Genomic DNA, 24,672 nt, shown 5'->3' with positions numbered 1-24,672 from the left:
GGTTGACTTGTCTTTTGTCATCAAATATTTGCAGTTCGTATTTGAAAGCCACTTCCTTTCGGTTGTTAATAGAGTAGTTGTGCAGAATCTGCTGTCATTATAGGTCCCTATTTTAACCTTTCTGTTGCAAACAGCTGCTACACCACAACACAGACACAAATTTGAATAAAGTGAACATAAAAAAAAGCTGGCACAAGGGAAGTTCAGACGTGGCTTGTCCACTTGGCGGTCTAACACTGTAACCACTTACCCAAGACACCATTTCTCGTCCAGCCTGGTCTATATTCACTGTTTCAATTTTTTCCCCACAGTCCAGTACACCTTCTTCCTGTTTTCATTCTTGATCTGTTTTCAGTTTTTGACTGGCTGTCCTCTGGGCCCTCTTACCACTAAATCTGAGGGGAGTGCGATGGGTAGTTTCCCTTGTGAGTCACAAGGGGAAGGCTCCCCTGTGGCCAGATGGTGGGACTGTTCAAGGTGATGGGTGATGAAAGATAAGGCACAAGAGATCTGCTTTTGTACAAGGTTGGGAGTGTAATTACAATCTGTGAAGGCCTCAGTGAGACCTTTGGTATATTTCAAGAGATACTGCTCATCACTACAATGCTATGGCCACAGGTAGCCAGGCTGTATGGAAGGGACTTCTTGGTATGTAATGGATGTCAGCTGTCGAGGTGGAGATATTGCTGGTGGTTGGTAGGTTTGATATGGACAGAGTTACTGCTGTAGCCATCTTTGAGGTGGAGGCCAACATATAGGAAGGTGGCTTGTTGGGTTGAGTAGGACCAGGTGAAGCAAATGAGGGAGAAGGTATTGAGGTTCTGGAGGAATGTGGATAGGTTGTCCTCAACCTCAATCCAAATCACAAAGATGTCATCAATGAATCTGAACCAGGGGAGAGGTTTGGGATTCTGCATCTTTAGGAAGGATTACTCTAGATGGCACATGAATAGGGTGACATAGGGTGGTGCCATGCAGGTGCCCATAGCCATACCCAGATTTTTTTGTAGGTAATACCTTCAAAGGAGAGGCAATTGTGTGGGTGAGGATGTAGTTGGTCATGGCAACAAGCAAGGAGGTGTTTAGTTTGGAATCTGTCAGCTATTGGGAAAGGTAGTGTTCAGTAGCATTTAGGCCATGGGTATTAGGGATGATATTGTAAAGGAAATGCCCATGACCTTACCACTATTGAACACCACCTTTGCCAAAGGCCATTACAGATCTTAATTACTCTCCCAGCTTTGTACAAAAACAGATCTCTAGTGCGTTATCTTTCCAGTCATCCAACATCTCCCAAAGCCCCACTCTCTAGCCACAGAGGAGCTTGCCCCTCATGACTCAGTACCACCCAGGGACCAACAGAATTACATTCTCCACTAGGGTTATGCCTACCTCTCAGTGTGCATTGGAATTAGAAATGTCCTACCCACTAACCTTCCCACCCCTCCCACAATGGTATTCCACTGTGCACCGAACCTACACAATATCCTTGTCCATCCCTACACAACCCCTCCTCCCTGCCCCTTGTCTCATGTCTCATATTCCTGTAGTAGGCCTAGGTACAAGACCTGTCCCGTACATCATCCCACCACCACCACCACCACCACCACCACCGCAAACATCACCTACCCCATCAAAGGCAGGACCACCTGTGAAACCAGTCGTGATCTACAAGCTAGGCTACAACCACTGTCCTGCATTATATGTGGGAATGACAACCTGTCTGCATGAATGGCCACTGACAGACTGTGGCCAAGAAACAGGACCACCCTGTTGCTGAGCACATCGACCAGCACAATGTCCGTCATTCCAATGACTGCTTTGCAGCCTGTGCCATCTGGATCCATCCAACCAGCACCAGATTTTCTGAATTGTGCAGGTGGGTCATCTTCCTGCAATATACCTTATGTTCCCATAATTCTCCTGGCCTCAACTGTCGTTAGTCATTGTCCTTACACATCTAGTCCCTTCCCTTCTCGCATTCCAGCACTACTCATCTCTCATTCCATCAACGCATGTAGTATTTTTACTTCTCTCCTTTTCCACTACCCTCCCCCACCCTCTGTCTAACCTCCTGACTGCACCTAGCTGTCTTACTTCTGCCTCATCCCCACACACTCTGAGCAGGCATTTACCCACTCCTACCTTGCATCCCTCCCCCTTCCTGCCAAAGCCTCCTCCTTACCCTGACCCAGTTGCCTCTCCCATAATGCAATGCTGTTTGCTGTCTGGCTCCAGCTGCCATAGACTGTGGTCATGTGTGTGTGTGTGTGTGTGTGTGTGTGTCTCTTTTTGACAGAGGCCCTGTTGGCCAAAAGCCAACTTTCCAACACTCTTTTTGTTGTGCCTTTCTGCGACTCAGCATCTCCACCATATTGTGAGTAGCAACTATCTCTTTCATTATATTGTTACATTCCATCCTGGATTTTCCATTGTTTAATAATGTATCATGGTCATCTTTGGCTATAATAATTTACCAGATGCATTGAAAATGGACATTTCAAAATGTGTTCATACCCTAGACCAATGTATGAAAAAGTATCCAGTTTTTAATCAACTTGTAAACAAAATGCAAGCATTCTAATTGAACAAGAATGGGCGTAGGTTAGAAATTAGATAACTAATAATTAAAAAGAGAGATAATTGGACTGACTTGTGATTGTGATCTCTAGAATAAGGTACAGTGGTAAAAGTTGTTGTGGAGCTGGTACCAACAAATATACACAATGACCAGCAGTTGATTGAAATTAATGTAAGTATTTGCTTGATAATGGATGAAAGGCTAAAGAAAACTCAAGGTGCTTTTATGAGATTTGTCAACATAGAAACAGTGTTCGGTAATGAAAAGTACTGAAAAATGTTTCAAACACTCAGACAAATTTGTGTATGTTATAGGGAAATGTATACAAGGAGCAAGAAGAAATAATATGAATGGAAGACCAAGAAGGAAGTTCTTGATTAAAAAGGGTCTAAGCATAGAAGTAGTCTTTCTGGACTACAATTCAACATATACTTGAAGCAACAATGAAGGAAATGAAAAATTCAGAAGTGGGACCAAAATTGGAGTGAAAGGCTATTAATCATGAGATTCATTTTGACAGTGTGATCATCTGTGTGAGTGGAAAAATTACAGAACTTCCCAAATGGGATGTACAACATTTTGAGCAGGGATATGGACTGAGAGTTTTGAGGAGCAACTCAAATGAGACTAATGACAAACTTTGCACCAGAATGGGTGACCATATAGTAAACAGAGTGAACAAATTATACTAATTTGAAAGCAAAACAACATAGGGTGAATGAAGCAGGAAGGCTGTTAGAAGGGGACTGGTACATCAAGTTGTGTTATTCATGCTTCATTGAGGTCTTCTGTTACTGCACCAGTCCATTTTATAGTTTCAATTTTAGTTTTACTGTGAATGTCTTAAAATTCTACAACCCATGTAGTTAATGCGCTTGATTCCAGTCTTTTTATATGCCCATAAAATTTTAGCTTGTGTTTTTTTTCATATTCAAATAAATGTTGGCATGCTTTTCAATTTCTTTATTTGCTCTTAGGCTCTGTGTTCCATCTACAGTATAATTTGGATGTAAAATTTTCCTGACTACTTTTCATTACCTCTTTTGATGTCTTAAATGTCTGTCTCTTTGTGTTTAAAATGAATGTCTCAGCCCAATAAAGACACTCTGGTTTGCAATAGTGTTGAAATGCTTCTGTTTTGTGTTTTTTGAGATGCATTGCTTTTATAGATATCTTTTGTAATCCTGAAAGTTGGTTCAATTTTGTGACAGCAAATGTCATAACCAATAGTTTCTAGGTCATCGCAGATAGTTCTACCTAAATATTTGAACTGAGAAACTCTTTCGATCATCTCCAATTTAGTATTAAGAATATTGGGTGCCAGGTTGTTGGTAGATACCTATTTTGTTTTTTCAAATGATTTTTGGAGCCCTGCTCTTTTTGCTGTTTCTTTAATAGTTGCTGTTTGTTTCTAGTGAGTCTTCCTAATTTGATTACTTAAATTTTAAGCTCTGATTTAAGTTTGCACATCTCTTGGATTGCCTTTTCTAAGGAACATCACCTTGTCTCACTCTTCCTCTAATTTCAAAGTGTTCTGAAATTTCTCCCCAGAATTTTATCTTAAAATTTGTGTGAGTTAGTGTCAATTAATAATTTTAAAGAGAGACATTCTGTCTATTTAGTCATAAGCTGTTCTAAAATCCACAAAGCTGCACAATAGTTCTTATGCCTGAGAATTAGTTTCAGAACTAAAATTTGTTCTGGGCAAGATCCATGTTGCCTGAAACATTCTTGATATCTGTGAATTTAGCCCTCAAGTTGTTCAGTTCAGTTCACTTCCGTTGACATTGCAACAGAATTGTGTTTGAGACAGGAAGAATGAAAATGGGCACTGATAACCTCACTGTTGAATACCCAACTCTAAACACACACAAGAATGGAAGTCTCTCTATAATTATTAACATCAGTTCTGTCTTCCTTCTTATGTAGTGTATATATCTCACAGTATTCCAGTCATCCAGAGTATTATTATTATTATTATTATTATTATTGTTGTTGTTATAGATGTTCTTAATACCTCTTTCAGGATCTCAAAGAAGAATCAGAGTCAATAAACAGTGGCAGTGAACCAGAAAGGTATTGTACAGTTTTTTGCATCCCTTGTTTTTCATTTTGTGCATGGGTTGTTTTGCAGCTTCACTTTCTAAGTGCCCAGAGAATATATATGTATACACACATATATGCAATACATTAACACTGCCCAGTGATGCCTGTAAAGCTGCATTTACCACTGAGTTTATAAAAACATGTTTCTGTTCACATCATTATTTCCAGTTTGTTGGCAACATTGCTCATTGTTCATATTCCCACCTACAATAGTGACAAACATTTCTAAATATGTATCCACATTGTTGCTGAACTGTCAAGAAACATTTCGCATTATGTCTTTGCATCAAGTGCTATGCAATAAGTGGAGAGGGAGAATTAATGGTATGTGGTGCTGCATTAATAATACTCAGTGAAGTAAGCTGACAAATAAAAAGATGTAGTCATCAGTATTGGAAAAAACATACTAGGCCTATATAAGACGTGGCCAGAATGACATGCCATATGAGCTGAATTTGGAGGATGGTTCTAGTAATTCATATCTAGATTAGATTAGATTAGATTAATACTAGTTCCATGGATCATGAATACGATATTTCGTAATGATGTGGAACGAGTCGAATTTTCCAATACATGACATAATTAGGTTAATTTAACAACATACTTAAGTTAATATAACAACTTTATTTTTTTGTGTTTTTTTGTTTTTCTTTATTTTTTATTTTTATTTTTTTTATTTTTTTTAATATTTTTTTTTCTTAATTTATATCTTAAAAATTCCTCTATGGAGTAGAAGGAGTTGTCATTCAGAAATTCTTTTAATTTCTTCTTAAATACTTGTTGGTTATCTGTCAGACTTTTGATACTATTTGGTAAGTGACCAAAGACTTTAGTGCCAGTATAATTCACCCCTTTCTGTGCCAAAGTTAGATTTAATCTTGAATAGTGAAGATCGTCCTTTCTCCTAGTATTGTAGTTATGCACACTGCTATTACTTTTGAATTGGGTTTGGTTGTTAATAACAAATTTCATAAGAGAGTATATATACTGAGAAGCTACTGTGAATATCCCTAGATCCTTAAATAAATGTCTGCAGGATGATCTTGGGTGGACTCCAGCTATTATTCTGATTACACGCTTTTGTGCAATAAATACTTTATTCCTCAGCCCCAAAATATGATGCCATATGAAAGCAATGAGTGAAAATAGGCGTAGCAAGCTAATTTACTAAGATGTTTATCACCAAAATTTGCAATGACCCTTATTGCATAAGTAGCTGAACTCAAACGTTTCAGCAGATCATCAATGTGTTTCTTCCAATTTAATCTCTCATCAATGGACATACCTAAAAATTTGGAATATTCTACCTTAGCTATATGCTTCTGATTAAGGTCTATATTTATTAATGGCGTCATACCATTCACTGTACGGAACTGTATGTACTGTGTCTTATCAAAATTCAGTGAGAGTCCGTTTACAAGGAACCACTTAGTAATTTTCTGAAAGACAGTATTGACAATTTCATCAGTTAATTCTTGTTTCTCAGGTGTGATTACTATACTTGTATCATCAGCAAAGAGAACTAACTTTGCCTCTTCATGAATATAGAATGGAAAGTCATTAATATATAATAAGAACAACAAAGGACCCAAGACTGACCCTTGTGGAACCCCATTCTTGATAGTTCCCCAGTTTGAGGAATGTGCTGATCTTTGCATGTTACGAGAACTACTTATTTCAACTTTCTGCACTCTTCCAGTTAGGTACGAATTAAACCATTTGTGCACTGTCCCACTCATGCCACAATACTTGAGCTTGTGTAGCAGAATTTCATGATTTACACAATCAAAAGCCTTTGAGAGATCACAAAAAATCCCAATGGGTGGTGTTCGGTTATTCAGATCATTCAAAATTTGACTGGTGAAAGCATATATGGCATTTTCTGTTGAAAAACCTTTCTGGAAACCAAACTGACATTTTGTCAGTACTTCATTTTTACGGATATGTGAAGCTACTCTTGAATACATTACTTTCTCAAAAATTTTGGATAAAGCTGTTAGAAGGGAGATTGGACGGTAATTGTTGACATCAGATCTATCCCCCTTTTTATGCAAAGGTATAACAATAGCATATTTCAGTCTATCAGGGAAAATGCCCTGTTCCAGAGAGCTATTACACAGGTGGCTGAGAATCTTACTTATCTGTTGAGAACAAGCTTTTAGTATTTTGCTGGAAATGCCATCAATTCCATGTGAGTTTTTGCTTTTAAGCAAGTTTATTATTTTCCTAATTTCAGAGGGAGAAGTGGGTGAGATTTGAATTGTATCAAATTGCATAGGTATGGCCTCTTCCATTAACAGCCTAGCATCTTCTAATGAACACCTGGATCCTACTATATCCACAACATTCAGCAAATGATTATTAAAAATATTTTCAACTTCTGACTTTTTGTTCGTAAAGCTTTCATTCAATTTGATGGTAATACTGTCATCCTCTGCTCTTGGTTGACCTGTTTCTCTTTTAATAATATTCCAAATTGGTTTAATTTTATTATCAGGGTTGCTGATTTCAGACATGATACACATACTCCTGGATTTTTTAATAACTTTTCTTAATATAACACAGTAGTTTTTATAATTTTTGATAGTTTCTGGGTCACTACTCTTTCTTGCTGTCAGATACATTTCCCTTTTCTGGTTACAAGATATTTTTATACCCTTAGTAAGCCATGGTTTGTTGCAAGGTTTCTTACGAGTATATTTAACTATTTTCTTGGGGAAGCAGTTTTCAAATGCATTTACAAAAATGTCATGAAATAAATTATATTTTAAATTGGCATCAGGTTCACGGTACACCTCATCCCAGTCTAACTGCTGTAGGATTTCCCTGAAATTTGCAATTGTTAAATCGTTGACTGACCGTACTACTTTGGAGGACTGTTTAGTATTGCTGAATGGAGCTATGTCATATATTGTAACTAGCTGTGCACCATGATCAGAAAGACCATTCTCAACAGGCTGAGCATTTATCTGGTTAAACTTATCTTGGTCTATAAAGAAGTTATCTATCAGTGAGCTGCTATCCTTTACCACCCGAGTAGGAAAATCAATAACGGGTGTCAAATTGAAAGAACCGAGTAATACTTCAAGGTAATTTTTCCTATTACCCTCTTTCAGAGAATCTACATTGAAGTCCCCACAAATAATAATTTGCTTCCCCCTGTCTGACAGATAGCACAACAAGGAGTCCAAATTTTTCAGAAATAGGTGAAAATTTCCTAATGGGGACCTATATACAGTTACAATTATAAATGTGCCTTTATTTAATTTAAGCTCACAGGCACATGCTTATATGTTTCTCTACACAAAACTTTTTTGTTTCTATACTTTTTGCACAATGATAACTTTGACATATTTGGCAACTCCTCCTTTCTCCATATTTTCTCTCATTACATGTGCAGAGAGCTTATAACCACTTACATTTACCTTATCCATATCAGTAACAATGTGATTCTCAGACAGGCATAGTATATCTATTTCATTCTCAGCTTCTAAATCTTCTAAACAAACCAGAAGCTCATCTACTTTATTCTTTAAACTCCCAATATTTTGATGAAATATACTTACATTATTTTTAATTATACTTTTATGAGAACCTTTCCTTATTCTGACATTTGCAGTACTCTCCTGTCTGAGTTTCTCATTCTGCTTAGGCCTAGTTCCTATACCAGTGGTCACATGGTGTTCAGAGAGGCAGATTATGTCAACTGGGTTGGATGACTTTAATTCATCAATGCAATTACCTAGGACTGAGATACAACTTGGTGGAGATAAAATTTCTGGTGATTGGTGAAAATTTATAATTGGTAGCTGTGATTGGTGATCCAATGTGCTAGAATTGTGCTGTTTAATTTCTTTCCTAAACTGAAGATTTGTTTCAATCCTGACCTCTCGTAGAACTTGCCATCTTTCTGTGTTACCTATCCTAAAAAAGGTGCTGCTCCAACACCTGTAACCACTGGTATTTTACCATTCATGGCAGTGCCTCCTCCCCTTAAATTTCCTGCTATTACCCCAGCCAGTTTCCCCTTCCCTTTCCTGTTGAGATGTAGGCCGTGCCTGTTATAGTCCCACCTACTGAGATAATCAACAAGAACCACACCAATATGAGCCCCTGCACCCGACACAAGCAGCCGTTCCAACTCCAAATTAACTCTCCCAACAGAAGAGTTCAAATGAGGCCGGTCATGGCGTCTCAGGACAGATACAAATTCAACATTGGTGTGTCTCGATGCCGACGCAATCTTCACTAGGATGTTGCTGTTCGATATTATAATTCTAATGAGTATTGCAGGACCTGTTCAAAGAAAGACACAAATTTCAGAAAAGTTATTCCTGTGAAGCAAAGACTTGCTGATACTCTTTGTTTTTTGGCAATGGGAGATTCCTATCAAAGTGTTGCATATTTATTCCACATTTCAAAGCCAGCCATATCTCAAATAATTCCTGCAGTTTGTGAAGCTTTAGTTGAAAGGTTGAAGTATTATGTAAACATATTTCAATTGTGTTATAGCACTGAGTGGTATAATTAATTGATCATATACTTCAGTTATGTTGTAGCACTGAGAGATGTAATTAATTGATTATATATTTCATATTAAAATTAACCAAAATTATCATTCTCAATAACAAAAACTTCTTCGGCTTCTATTCCACTCACTCTTCCAAAGAATGTGACAGTGAAATCTACAGTTGATGATCCTCCTGCGACATCCATGTTATCTGCTGACTATTACTTCTTACATACATACATTCATTTCTGCCTCACAGACATCATCCTATATTCTTTTGTTGCCACCATCGTTTCATAGGGTAGCTGCTCACATAACGTGTGGACAAAAATTTTTTAAAGTTAGATAACAAATCCTGTTGTTGTTGCTGTGGTATTGAGGAATGAGAGACTTAAATTTTTGTCTACATAACTGCCAATGGCACCGAGCAATTTTTTGTAGGGAGTCATGCTTCTGTTAACACACAGGGAGTCATGATTCTGTTTACACACAGGAAGACAACAGGCAAAATGGGTGCTGATAACCTTATCGTTAGGTGCCCCTAACCTACAAACATCCAACACTACAGACCTAGCAAAAACAAACACTAGCTCTGTGTTGTGGTATTTAGTGGTATGAAGGTGGGAACAGTGTTCCTTTGATGTGTACCTACACCTCTGTAGAACACTGGTTTTGTGTTGCCAACTTGTTGACATGTTGTGAACATTGGTAGTCCAGTACTAGCTGCAAACAGTTTTGCAGAACATGTTTGAACTCAGTGTACACATGCCTTAATGTTGATGTATTCGTTCTACTGTGACAACATACAGCCAAGTTCTCCAGTTCCACCAACAATGTACTTTCCTTTAATTAAGTAATGTCTATAGGGTAAAGGAAATAGCATACTTTGAGATGCTCATACATCCCTCTGGTAAAATTATTCATCTGTTGAGATCAGAAAAGCATATGAAAATGCAGGTGACATTAACAAGGCATTGCAGCTTCACAATAATAAAAGGAGCTGTTCTAATCAAAGCAGACTTTGATTTATGCAGGCTGAATCAGCAGTCATACAGTTTGCAGTTGCAATAGACAATGTGCTAGTGATTGAACCTAGGAGGGGAACAGCAAACTTGTAATGAGTGCAGGAGTTTGCTAAGTATAAGGAATAATGTAATATTGCAGTGCAGATATTGTAAAGTTTATCCTGTAAGTACCTAGCAGAAACATTATTTTATATTTATTGTGAGAAATAGTTATGTGAAAGAAACTGACATGAGGTTGTTTGCATCAAAATATCGAGGTTTTAAATATGGACTGATATTTTATATGCATATTGTACAAATAAAATCTTATTAAATCTGCATTCAAAGTACAACTCCATCCAGAAATCATTTCTCTAATGAGGTGCATAAGACATGCACCAAAATTTTTAGTCTTTTGTGCTTTGCTGAAGCTTTTGCTTCTGGAAGCTTTTCGTTTCTGAATATCTGTACATTTTCTCTGTGGCTATTAAAGCCATTAAAATGAAACATCATATACTCATATAAGGTATGATGCAAAACTCTATGGAACAGTTATTTCCCAAAGTTATTTTAAACTGAAATATGAGTTTGATATGAGTAAATTATTTTTCAAGAACTTGATTCCAAAGTAAAACAAAATTAGCATTGATTACATTTTGGCTTGCCTGTACATAAAATTTGATGAAATTGTTTATACAGTTTGAGTTCCTAACAATATCTACTTTTCTGCATTTTCTTATATGTATACTCCACCTCCTAACTCTATCCATAAATACCTTACACAGTATAATTAATGCAAAAATGAAACTTCACAACAGTGCACTCTATTTATTTGAGCTTTTTCTGGCATTTTTTGTAGACATATTTAGGTTATTTCATTTTGGACAGCTGGCATTACTGGTATGGACTAGATGAACATTGTTGCAGATCACCTGTATCCTTTCATTCTTGATGCTTTGCCCAACAACAATAGCATCTTCCAGAAGGACAACCATCTGTGTCACAAGGCTTGAATCATGTTTCGCTGATTTGGTGATCATGATAGTGAAATTGTGTTGATGTTTTGTGCACCAGATGCAATTGTGTGCCGTAGTGCTGTATATCTGTGGAAACCTAGCAATGACTTCTCAGATTCATGCCATGCAGAATTGCTGCTATATTGTATTCCAAAGATGGACCAACACGCCATTAAGAAGTTGATCGTAGTGATAGGCTCATGTCTGTGAGTTACATACACTAAGTAAGAAATCTGCTGTACAGCCCAGTACAGGGAACATCTAAGGACAATAAACAAGGACACCGTCAATAAGAAAATAAAAAAAAAAAGTAAATGAAACAAGTTTGTAGTAAGTATCTGAAATAGTAGTGAAATATAAGCAACACACAGGACGCTGTATCTGAGATGCAGCAACCATTGACTGAGTTCATTTCTGCCAAAAGAAGTGCCTCAAAAAATATTTATCTAACAAGAGCATACACCACACACAATAATTATACTGCTCACACTGCCGCAATAGTGGATGTTCATTCTCTGCCACAGGGAGAGAGTTAGAGGAGTTTGGAACTGTAGTGGCAATATTGCCTCGTAGACACGAATACATTGGTTGTCCACATACCTCAAGTGACACCTCCATTTTTTTGGTAGTTTGTTCATAGCAGAAATGAAAATGAGAGAAAGGTGCCCTATCAATTTCATTTTGAGGTAACCTAGATTGCAATCACAAACTTTTTTGACTGTGTAGTGTATTCATATACAAACAAAAATGACATACATAAGAGACTAAGGAAAGTAAAGTAAAGTTGCCTTCAAATTGAAGTGAAATATGTAACAATAGTGACAAATCATGTTATTTCAAATTGCGTGTTGTATGGCATATGATATGGAGAAATAGTACATAGATTATATAATGAAAAAATACATGAGAAAACACCTAAGGCCATTTATAAGCAGACTTGGAGCCAGTTACATAAAAATCTTCTGCTAAAATCATTCTATTATCAAACAAAGCAACAAATGAGTGGTAACTAGCATCCAAGCATTACACCAAAAAAATGTTGTGTTCAAATCTATTGGCTCTGATAGTTGTAAGCCATCTTAGGGCATATTCTACACATGGAAAATAATCTATAGATAATATACTATAATTGTAGTACTTGCGATGTACATGGTGTCCCTGAAGGAATGGTCAGTATACAGGGATGTGACAGGACAATCATTCAAAGCAAAAAAGGTCTAGCAAAGAGATATGCGGTTCCAAGGGATATCAATGACTTGAACATGATATACTGCTCTCTGCTCTGAAATGCGTGCCTTAAGAGCTATGAGCACTTGTTCATTAGGAGAGAGGTGTTCCACAGCAGTGAAGATGAACAAGCTCTCATGACTCTTAGGGTATGCTCTTTAGAGCCCATGAATACTGGACTTTTTTTCTTGTTTAGGTCCATAATATCACCTTTCAAAATGTGGAAAGCAGAGAGTTTGCAGTAGAAGAGGTTTGTTTCACAGTATTGAAAATGTAGTGCAAGAAAATTTAGTGGTTGCAGTTCTTAACATATGAATTTTAGAGCCCATGTTCAGTGGACTTTTTTTGTTTCGAATGATTGTTCTGATGATATCCCTGAATTCTGACCATTCCTTTTGGGACACCTTGTATACAAAGGGATGATTATAAATGCTTAACTTTATGTATCCTGTAATATGTAATGGAATCATAGGCAAGTAGTTTAAAGTTTCATCCCAAATAGCACACTTATTCAGTCCCTTTTGCATTGTTGTGGCGTGTTGGTTTCTACATGAAGCCATCCTTAGTTCTTCTGTTCTGATGTGACAAGTTGCTACTGACATTTCAAGGTCATCTGGATTTCATTAGCCTTTCTATCTTTATTGTTTTATAGCCATCACACCAGCCTTTTTCAACCCCATGAGTTCCTCCAATGTCACACATGTTCCTCTCATGAGGACATACTGATTAAGATGTTGTCTACTTATATTGTTACCAGTCTTCATAAATTGTTGTGCAGCAATATGTATTCGGGCTTTAGAGGCAGTATTGAATGCCTGTGTGGATGCTTTGTGGAAAGGTGTCCATTACTAATGTGATGCATGGGAGTGTATATAGGGACGTTAAATCATACACTAACCTTCAATACTATTGCTATCTGTCTCAGTAAATAAATTTTAATAAAATTTTACACAAAAGAGTTACGTACCACTAGCAATTTACCAATTAAATTTCAAGTCAGTATCTTTAATAAGTTCCAAGATACAGAAAGTTACTTTAAATCCACAATTCTTGTAATACGTAATAGTATACCACTTATATATTATTACAATTTGTGTGTAGTGAATAAGAAGTTCACATGAAAAATTAACGTAGAACTTGTGAACAGTTAAGAATGTCAATGTGTGTGATAACTTGTCTGATAGTGGAGCGGATCACACATACTGAGTGAATAGAGGGTATAGTGGTAAACCAGTGTGATCTTATATAGAGAAGGTAACATGCTGTCCCTATGACTTGTAAATATTTGCTTAATAAAAGTTTGTTTGTCATTTTTGAGACTGTATTATGGTAGTAGACATAATTTTTTTGCAAGATGTAAGATTCATCAGATAAGGCATTTGTCTAGTTACATAATAACAACTGTAACTGGCCACAGTTGGAATCAGCTAGTCAGAGAAGACTGTATTCCTGGCTTCTGGAGCCTTGATATGTACTGCATGTTCTAAAGTGTCAATGAGTTGTATTCTAATGAACAGAAATTAATTTGTGTCTGCAGCACCTTTGACGATTTTAGTAATATGTTGCAGAAATGTGTGTTAATGAAGAACAGTGTGCCCACAGAAAGTATAAAGTGGACGTGTGTGGTGTTTTCCAATTTACATGATTTATTACTGCTATCATTATTATTATTCTTTCTGTCTTTTCTCAGACGTTATGTCTGGTCAAAAATGGAAAGTGACGCAGACCTTGATCAAGCGTGACTTCCTTTTAACTGTACGGTATATGTTATATTGCATTTAGGAACTTTCAGGTGATTGAACATGTATCAATAATTACGGATTTCTGTAGTTGTATATATAAGTTTGGATGTAGCTGTATTGCATTGATGTACTGGTGGATATTGTGTGGTATGACTCCTGTAGTTGATAGTATAATTGGTATAAGTCAACTTTATCCTGATGCCACATGTCCTTGACTTCCTCAGCCAGTTGGATGTATTTTTCAATTTTTTCTCCTGTTTTCTTTTGTATATTTGTTGTATTGGGTATGGATATTTCGATTAGTTGTGTTAATTTCTTCTTTTTATTGGTGAGTATGATGTCAGGTTTGTTATGTGGTGTTGTTTTATCTGTTATAATGGTTCTGTTCCAGTATAATTTGTATTCATCATTCTCCAGTACATTTTGTGGTGCATACTTGTATGTGGGAACGTGTTGTTTTATAAGTTTATGTTGTAAGACAAGCTGTTGATGTATTATTTTTGCTACAGTGTCATGTCTTCTAGGGTATTCTGTATTTGCTAGTATTGTACATCCGCTTGTGATGTGATCTACTGTTTCTATTTGTTGTTTGCAAAGTCTGCATTTATCTGTTGTGGTATTGGGATCTCTAATAATATGCTTGCTGTAATATCTGGTGTTTATTGTTTGATCCTGTATTGCAATCATGAATCCTTCTGTCTCACTGTATATATTGCCTTTTCTTAGCCATGTGTTGGATGCGTCTTGATCGATGTGTGGCTGTGTTAGATGATACGGGTCCTTGCGATGTAGTGTTTTCTTTTTCCAGTTTACTTTCTTCGTATCTGTTGATGTTATGTGATCTAGAAGGTTGTAGAAGTGGTTATGAAATTGCAGTGGTGTAGCCGATGTATTTATATGAGTGATTGCTTTGTGTATTTTGCTAGTTTCTGCTCGTTCTAGAAAGAATTTTCTTAAATTGTCTACCTGTCCATAATGTAGGTTTTTTATGTCGATAAATCCCCTTTCTCCTTCCTTTCTGCTTAATGTGAATCTTTCTGTTGCTGAATGTATGTGATGTATTCTATATTTGTGGCATTGTAATCGTGTAAGTGTATTGAGTGCTTCTAGTTCTGTGTTACTGCATTTCACTACTCCAAATGAGTAGGTCAATACTGGTATAGCATAAGTATTTATTGCTTTTGTCTTGTTTCTTGCTGTCAATTCTGTTTTCAGTATTTTTGTTAGTCTTTGTCTATATTTTTCTTTTAGTTCTTCTTTAATATTTGTATTATCTATTCCTATTTTTTGCCTGTATCCTAGATATTTATTGGCATCTGTTTTTTCCATCGCTTCTATGCAGTCGCTGTGGTTATCCAATATGTAATCTTCTTGTTTAGTGTGTTTTCCCTTGACTATGCTATTTTTCTTACATTTGTCTGTTCCAAAAGCCATATTTATATCATTGCTGAATACTTCTGTTATCTTTAGTAATTGGTTGAGTTGTTGATTTGTTGCTGCCAGTAGTTTTAGATCATCCATGTGTGATTTTGTGTTGGTATGTTCCAGTAATATTATATCCATAATTTGTATTATTTAGCATGTTGGATAGTGGGTTCAGAGCAAGGCGGACCAGAAAGGACTTAATGAGTCTCCTTGGTATATTCCACGCTTAATCTGTATTGCCTGTGATGTGATATTATTTGAATTTGTTTGTATATTAAGTGTGGTTTTCCAATTTTTCATGACTATGTTTAGGAACTGTACCAATTTAGGATCTACTTTGTATATTTCCAATATTTGTAGTAACCATGAGTGGGGTACACTATCAAAAACATTTTGGTAATCAATGTATGCGTAGTGTAGTGACCTTTGTTTGGTTTTAGCTTGATGTGTCACCTCTGCATCTATTATCAGTTGCTCTTTACATCCTCGTGCTCCTTTGCAACAGCCTTTTTGTTCTCCATTTATAATTTTGTTCTGTGTTGTATGTGTTATTAATTTCTGTGTAATGACTGAAGTTAATATTTTGTATATTGTTGGTAGGCATGTTATGGGGAGATATTTAGCTGGGTTTTCTGTGTCTGCTTGATCTTTAGGTTTCAGATAAGTTATTCCATGTGTAAGTGTATCAGGGAATGTGTATGGGTCTGCAATGTAACTGTTAAATAATTTAGTTAGATGTGAATGTGTTGAGGTGAACTTCTTTAGCCAGAGATTTGCTATTTTATCTTTCCCAGGGGCTTTTCAATTGTGAGTAGAATTAATTGCTTGGGTGACTTCATGTTGCAAAATTATCACTTCAGGCATATGCGGTATCATCTTGTATGTGTCTGTTTCTGCTTGTATCCACCGTGCATGCCTGTTATGTTGTACCGGGTTTGACCATATGTTGCTCCAGAAGTGTTCCATGTCTGTTATGCTTGGTGGAGTGTCTACTTTAATGTGTGTGTTATCTATTGTCTGGTAAAATTTCTTTTGGTTTGTGTTGAATGTTTGGTTTTGTTTCCTTCTATTTTCACCCTTTTTGTATCTTCTAAGTCGTTTGGCCAATGCTTGTAATTTCTGCTTCTTTTCATCTAATTGCTCTATCGCTTCTCATTGTGAGATTTTACGTAACCTTTTTCGTTTTTTTTCTGACATTTCATTTCTTATAAATTGTGTTAGCTGTCCAATGTCTTTTCTCAGTTTTTCTATTCTGATCTGTAGCCTGTGTTGCCATGCTGGTTTTGTGGGTTTCTTCTGTGTGTTGGTTGGTTCTGATCTCTGCCTAGTATGTATATTTAGTGTGGTGAGAGCTCCTATATAAACCAGTAGTTGTAACTCTTCCATAGTTGTGTTTTCATTTATTTTGTTGTGTATGATTGTGTTGATAGTTTTTATTGTTGTTTCGACTTGTGGGTTATTTGGTGGTCTATGCAAGAATGGTCTAATGTCTGTATCTGTGTCTTTGTATTCTATATATGTCAGCTGAAATATCTCTTCTATATCTAACATGTGTGTCACTTCGTGTTCTATTTGTGCTTGTTCTGGTGGCTGTCTTAAGATTTCGTTTTCCTCTGATTGTTTAATTGATGCGTGTTGGTCTTTGTTTGTTTGCTCTGGGATGTTTGAGTCTATTACTGTATTTTCTTCTTCTGCTGATTGCACATTATTTTGTTCCAGTATTTGTTGTACTTGTTGTTTGATGTTTTCTGACTCTGACTGGGGTATCCTGTTATTTTTGATTATTACACGGATCTGACCAGCTAGTTGTTGTTCTGTTAAAAATTTTGATTCTGGGTATCTGGTAATAAATGTTGTGTATACTTGTGATCTGTATCCAGTTGTGTTGGTTCCTAGGGTTGTTGCTTGGTAATAACAGAACATGAGGTCTCGATTTACTTCATTTGACCATCTCATCCTGTGTCTTTGTTTTCCTTCTAGGATGGTTGCAGGAAGCATATCCTGCAAAACACCTCTGTTTGGATTTAAATCATTATCCAGTTGGCTAGCAGTGTCGTTACCATTGTGGGTGGGCATAGGGTTCAAGCGTCGTCCCCGACCATGACGGCGCTTGTCCGAGGCTTCTTTAGTTCTGTCCTGAACCAAGTAATCACACTAAAAGGGGGGGGGGGGGGGGGTTAGCCATATTAGTGGTTTGTTCTTTTTGTCGCCTCTTACGACTGGCAGAACATACCACAGGCCTATTCTTTTCACGGGCCTCCACGGGGTTTATTATTATTATTAACTTTTTCAAATGAAGTGGAACTTATTTTCTTATGGGATATCATAATACGGCATGACAGTCACAGGTGTTGCTTAAAGACAACATGTTGATGGTTACTAATTCAATCATACTCTTGAATGAAATTTTAATTGGATTATTTAACTATGGACATTTACTGTCCGGCCATGCACTGATATGCTTTCTGCATGGGAATACAATTAACACTAAAACAAACATTTTTTTAGAAATATACATTTAGAATATATTCCTCATTGACAAGTTTTGACGTAGCCTCCTCCAAGACTCTGCTTAACCTGTTATTGCAGTGTTGGAGCCTCTGTACTGTACTTACTGCAATGATGTGCATCTTCCGGTTAACTAAAACAGTCATACACCACCCAAGGAGTACCTCAAACAAAAAAACCCGAAAGATATAATCCAAAACAAGTATTTATATGCCTGTGTATTATTTAAAAGATACAACTTGTAACAAACTTAAATATCAACACATTAACTGATGATGTATGAACAATGAGGGTGCATAATACTTTGTACCTTGGACTCCTTAAGGGAAAAATCCTGGCTTTAATTCCACGAAAGTTCTGTACCTTCATACATGCCGCCCCATATAAATGTGTAAGCGTGTTCCTATTTTGTAAATACTATAACTCAAATGTTAAACATTACAGTAAGAATCACCTTTCCTTCATATGTTTGGAAATAATTTATACTGGTCTCTTGTTTATGTTGGTGAATTATTTTTTTATTTAAGACATTCATAACTTTGTGTGTCTCAAACCCTACTTGTTCAAGTTACATCAGGTAAGTGTTCATAGTATTCTTTTTTGTATTATTACCCATCATAATTATTATCTTTATTTTACATTCAAAACAAATTACCATATGGATCTAAATTAGTTCAGTGTCATAAAATATCTCTAGCCATTGAGCATTGTACTTGTTTCAGCAGAGCAATCTTTTATACTTGATTTGTTGCAATATTTCACTTATTATAATCATAGAGCCTTTTGGCCTTCTTATTATTATACTGTATTTGTGTATTCTATATTATGTATACATTACATTAGTCATTCATTTCAACGTCAAATCTGGGATATGTTAAAATTCCTTTGTGATGCCAATGTTAGAATGCATTGTCCACAAGCCACTCAACCATTGCTACAACATGATCTGTCCTGTGAAAACACATTTAAGTATATGGACATAAGATAGGTTCACACAATGTAGCTGTTGAACATGGAAAGAGGGAAGATGGAATGGTGACCTAGGTGGGGAAGTGAGAAAGGAAAGGTATGATTAACCAAGTTAGAACATAAAGAGGAAAGAAGACAGACCACAAAGACAGATACCCTTCCCAACTCTGACCCCAGGATACATTAATGGACAGGTGGGGGGTAAGGGGAAGGATGTTACTTTACTGATGGGCTGGACGAGAGAGATCTTTATCAGTCCTATAGAATGGACACCATCAGCTTCTTCCACATAAGCCCTGAAAAATGGTTCTAACACCCTACTAGTGAAAGCCTATGGAGAGAGTAGCAATGAAAATAATAATTTTCATACTGTATGAGGAGTACACTGCATTAGCCAGTTACACCCCTAACTTAATGTTAAACTCCTTAATTATGTCAGTGTAAGAAATGAGCTTAACTACTTATACTAAGATACGCTAACATTCCTTAAGAAAAATTATATAAACCCAATCATACCATTTAGTAAATTCAAAATAGTACAAAATCCCTCTGTACTAAGTCCATACCAATTATTGTTACCACCCAGTAGAAAACCTTATAAACTGTCACCAGCTTTCGTCATTTTATAAATTAAATCTGCGAAACTCCTTAAAAATTCATTAATTCCTTATCTGTCATTGGATGGATGCAATCTTTAATTTAGAATAGTAATCTTAATTTAAACTTGTTAGGGGATTGAAAACATCATTAAATTGTTGCATGCCTCTCATAGTGGAAATCTGTAAGATCATATTCTGTTTCCTCCACTATTTTTATTCTATTTAAATGGTATTTCTTTGTAGCACGGAAAAATTTTGTTTCCATGCACAGAGTACAAAGACTATGGTAATAACCTATAAATTGGTACTTTGTTGGAAATAAATGTTGCTACAGCCCTTTCAGAGTCGAGTCTTCACATTATTTAACCTGTCATAATATACCATAATATATGCTGCCTGCTAGCTAGAGCAATGAAGGTCTTCAGATAACTACACAGTTGAAGGGTCTAGTTTTATAAAGTTTATTACAGAACATTAATATTTCTACTTAAATCTTTTCTTGATCTTATAATGCTATAAGGTTTAAACTTACTGATGAAAATTACACACCTTGAGGGATAAATGTGTAACAATGTTATTGTACATCTATTCAAACTTTTGATGCTATGTGTTAAGAAGTTGAGTAAGAATAATTTACTCAGTGGAAGAAGGGGTTGAGTCCATGAATTCTAAGTGGGGATAAACATTACTTTTTCCTTTATTACTTCGACGGTTCAATCCCGTCTCCGGCCATCCTGATTTAGGTTTTCCGTGATTTCCCTAAATCGCTTCAGGCAAATGCCGGGATGGTTCCTTTGAAAGGGCACGGCCGATTTCCTTCCCCATCCTTCCCTCACCCGAGCTTGCGCTCTGTCTCTAATGACCTCGTTGTCGACGGGACGTTAAACACTAATCTCCTCCTCCTCCTCCTCCTCCTTTATTACTTGAAATAAGAACAAACTATATTTAAAAAGCTGTACAAGTGTAGTCAGAGAGCTTCAAGCAATAGGTAGGTATACTGGCTAAATATTCTTGTGCGTGTAACACATAATTTGTTTTTTTAAATCTGCAGATCCTGATATTTCTCACCCCTGAGATGTGGGCAGTAGGTCTGAAAGTATAAAGTAGAACATTTTAGAATTTGAAACTATGTCATGGTAAAAACTAAATAACATGTGGAGATTACTGTACAATCTTATCAGTATAGGAAAACTCGGGCAAATCAAACTCTAGTCCATTGAATTCTTCAGCTTGATGAGCCAATTTCAAAGCAACAGTCTCCCACACTCCACTATGAAAGGTTTGGCCATAAAACAACAGGACTATTGCTGTAAAATATTTTATTTGAAAAATATATATTTTTGGTTATTGTCACTCTCAGTATACTCTCCTTATCTATCGATACAAGGATTCAGGTGATTTTTTCATTAATTGAAACAGTGCTGGAGGTCTTCCTCTTAAAACTTCTTGATGAAACATGCTATTTCAGTGGACTAAAACCTTGTTCCTTGTAATGCAGATTTGCCCTTAGGAAGTAGATAAAAATCACATGTTGCTAGGTAAGGGAATAAGGTGGCAGGTTTAACACTGGAATGCTGTACTTCACTAGTAACCTCTTAACATACAATGTGGTAGAGTCACTGGGTTTTGTCGATATAGAACCTATGACTCATTCTTCCATGTTGAAGGCCTTTTTTTCCCTCTCATGAGTTGAGCACGAACCTCAAGGTAGTAATGTTGGTCAGTAGTTTGACCTTCAGGATCCCAGTGAAAATACACAATTCCACATATATATATATATAAAAACAATTATCATCACTTTAAATCTTGATTTGCTCCTTCGAGCTTTTTTCTCTCGCAGTGAAGTTGGACCCTCCCAGGGCATGGATTGGCACTTAGTTTCTGGAACATAACTGAAAAAAAAAAACAAGATTTGTCACATGTTATCACTCATTTCAAGAAACTGTCATCATTTTCAGTGGTATTCAAAGTGCAAGTACAAACATTTTCATGAGATTCTTTTTGTTCGGTCATGAGAATTTTTGGCACAAGTTTTGCCTGTCCTTTCCTCATGTTAAATTGGTTATTTAAATTTAGCCTTATACATTCACTGTCAGTTACTACAGTTTCAGCAGTCAATCAATTACTCAACTGATGGTCAGATCAAATCAAATCACTTTTTCAATATTTTAATCCTGTTTTATGTAGAGGGTTGTCCCAGGCACAAGACATTGTCAGCGTCTTCTCACACATCTTGATAAGAATCCCTCAGAAACTCTTATACATGAAAACAGCCTTTGCCATACACTTCTTTTAGTACAAAAATGGGTTTCAGCAGCAGTTCTTCCAAGTTTCATATGAAATTCCATGACAGTTTGGTTCTCTATTATTACTCATATCATTGTTCCATCTAAACAAAGTAACAGCTCTTACACAAATGAAAGCCACAGCCACAATGATTTGCTAAGGACACCAGAGATGCTGCAGTCGACTGAGAAGGCTTCACACTTCACAGCTACTGGTCATTAATCTTGTGTTTTTACTCTGTGACAGCATTAGTCCCGTTATATTATAGCCACACCTTATAAGTTGTTCTGAATTTGATAAGGCTTGGGTGTGGTTGTTGTGAATTCATCAAGCATGGGTGTGCTAGAGATCAGTCACAATGTATGTTACTAATAAATTACACATCTCTTCTGTAGTAATTCTCAAACTCTTGACTGGATGAAATCTTATTAAATCTCGATTTGATACCAATGTTCACAAAATCAGTATACGCATAACTTGAAGCCACAGTTGTAATTCATAATACATTGACTATACATCAAACAAGGCATTAGTCATGTGTCTTTGTTAGGCTGACATCCAATGCAGTCTCTGACTTTCAAATAACTTAACAAAATGTTATTACAAAAAGATTCAGTATATATTAACATTAGTGCAGTACATCACGTTCAAGTCATTGATATCCCTTGGGACCACATATCTCTTTGCTGTGATAATATCATGTGTAACACTACATCCTGTCACCACACAAAGCTCATAGGAAACACTCCAGGCAAATGAATCGAACAACCACAACAGAATGTGCTCCATAATAAACCTTTATACATAATAAAGATAGTTCTAACCCTCAAAATGTCCTTTCTAATAAACCTTATGTCAGAATGCTCAACTATGTTTGTTCATTTATACATCAAACTAGTCTTGGAATTTCCCATCAGTCAAATGGTTTCTTGTTTGAAATTCTTACTAATAAAACAGTGGAATATCTTGTACCATTTCAGGTGAGTTCTGACTATGATGAGTTCTATAACTTCTGCCTATAGGAGGTCTTCAGGAATCCTATCAATCGGAAAAAACCTTCAGATGTTCATTTAACAACATCAGATGTTGAAGGCCTTGACCAAGCTGATATGAACACCAGAATGAGATTTTCACTCTGCAGCAGAGTGTGCGCTGATGTGAAACTTCCTGGCAGATTAAAACTGTAGAGCACTTACCCGTGAAAGGCAAAGGTCCCGAGTTTGAGTCTCAGTCCTACACACAGTTTTAATCTGCCAGGAAGTTTGATATGAACGCTTTTATCCAAATTATGGGGAGTCCTGTATGAGCTTTCTCATTTATAAGCCCCATGTTTTTATCACATCCCAAATGAGAATGTCCTCTTATTAAAAATATTGCTTTTACAGTGTCAGATCTTCTCTATACTGCAACCAAGTAGTGCAAAAATCACATTAAGGATGTAGTTCTTATTCAAGCTGGAACATATATCACAAAATATATCAAGGTTTTTTATGGCCCCATCACAGTCATTATAACAGAATTTATGAATCATTGAACAGTTGAAAAGACATCACTACTACCTTTCTTGCGAAAACATTCAGGATAAAGGAAAAATGTACCCTAGGCATTTGATAAACAGTGGATGTTGCAAGTATACATAGGTAATCACTGTTTTAATATACAGTGTTAGTTGTAATGTTAGACAGAAACAGATTTTTGCCAAAATCTGTACATATGGCTTCCTTTTCCATACTCTTTTGATTTTCCTTTTTAGCTTTTATCTTCCTCTCAGTAAACCTGTTGGCGTGTTCTTTGAAAAAAATTATTTAATGTTTTCAAATTCTTCATATGACACTCAATTCCTCTTATTTCTGCTGGTTCAGTGCACTATAGTTTATCCATTTCCAGGCAATTAACTTTGGCTATATATTTGTCACAGGTACTTTATTTATGTGTGAGAAAGTACTCAAAGTAAATATTGAAGTTTATATTAAATATGTCTGTATATGTTTCATAAGATGCCTTAACTGTTGAGTAAGCTACTTTGAATAAATTGAGCATTTGATTTATACCTATTTCCTCAGAGGTGTAAACTTTTGTCTCAGGTTTTAACTCGTAATGACTATTTCTACCTGGAAAGGAGGCAATATTCTGCACAATGGTATGACTGTCTCATGACTTAATTTCCAATGCCTGTTCCCATGTTTCCTTCCTATATCAATAGGGGTGTTCCCAGTAGTTCAAAGACAAGATACAAAATATTGAATCTTATTTTTTTGATGTGCCATTCATTGCCATAAATGCCTTACAACAAACTAAAACTGCCTTCACTCCATCCCCTATTTGCCTTCAAACTCTGTACTTGTAGACTACATTGTTAAACATTGTTTCAAATTATTCTATTCTATATTAGAAGTACTGAAATGAGACCACATAAATAAGCAGTTTTGCAGACATACAGTTTCAGATACATGGAATTCCTATAAAATATTTTGTCTTGTATCTTCAGGCATGTTATCAAAACATTGTAACCTACAGTGGCAGTTTTCTCCCATCTCATGAGACATTAATTTTTTAGGGGAACACTCCACCATTTGAATGTTTTATTATATCTATAACTACAGTCCAGGTTTTGGACTTTAATGCCATTTTGAAGTATTTGATTTTATGTCTCTAACATATATTGCAGGACACTTACATGTTGTCAAACTCGGCCATAC

General features: G+C 36.2%; 1 protein-coding gene across 5 annotated transcripts in view; it reads left to right on the top strand.

Moving 5' to 3' along the window:
* Nucleotides 1–24,672, top strand: part of LOC126425291 (zinc finger protein 501-like) — a 438,372-nt gene that overhangs the window by 178,492 nt on the left and 235,208 nt on the right. For all 5 annotated transcript variants that reach the window (XM_050088262.1, XM_050088264.1, XM_050088263.1 and 2 more), the window contains exon 7: nt 4,608–4,657. In XM_050088262.1, coding sequence (XP_049944219.1) covers nt 4,608–4,657 — 50 coding nt within the window. The remainder of the gene's footprint in view (nt 1–4,607; nt 4,658–24,672) is intronic.

Source organism: Schistocerca serialis, chromosome 10 (genome assembly GCF_023864345.2).
Source record: "Schistocerca serialis cubense isolate TAMUIC-IGC-003099 chromosome 10, iqSchSeri2.2, whole genome shotgun sequence".
In the NCBI taxonomy this organism is placed as follows: Eukaryota; Metazoa; Arthropoda; class Insecta; order Orthoptera; family Acrididae; genus Schistocerca; species Schistocerca serialis.
The sequence above is the reverse complement of the archived record's forward strand: the minus strand, read 5'-3'. Positions and strand labels throughout refer to the sequence as shown.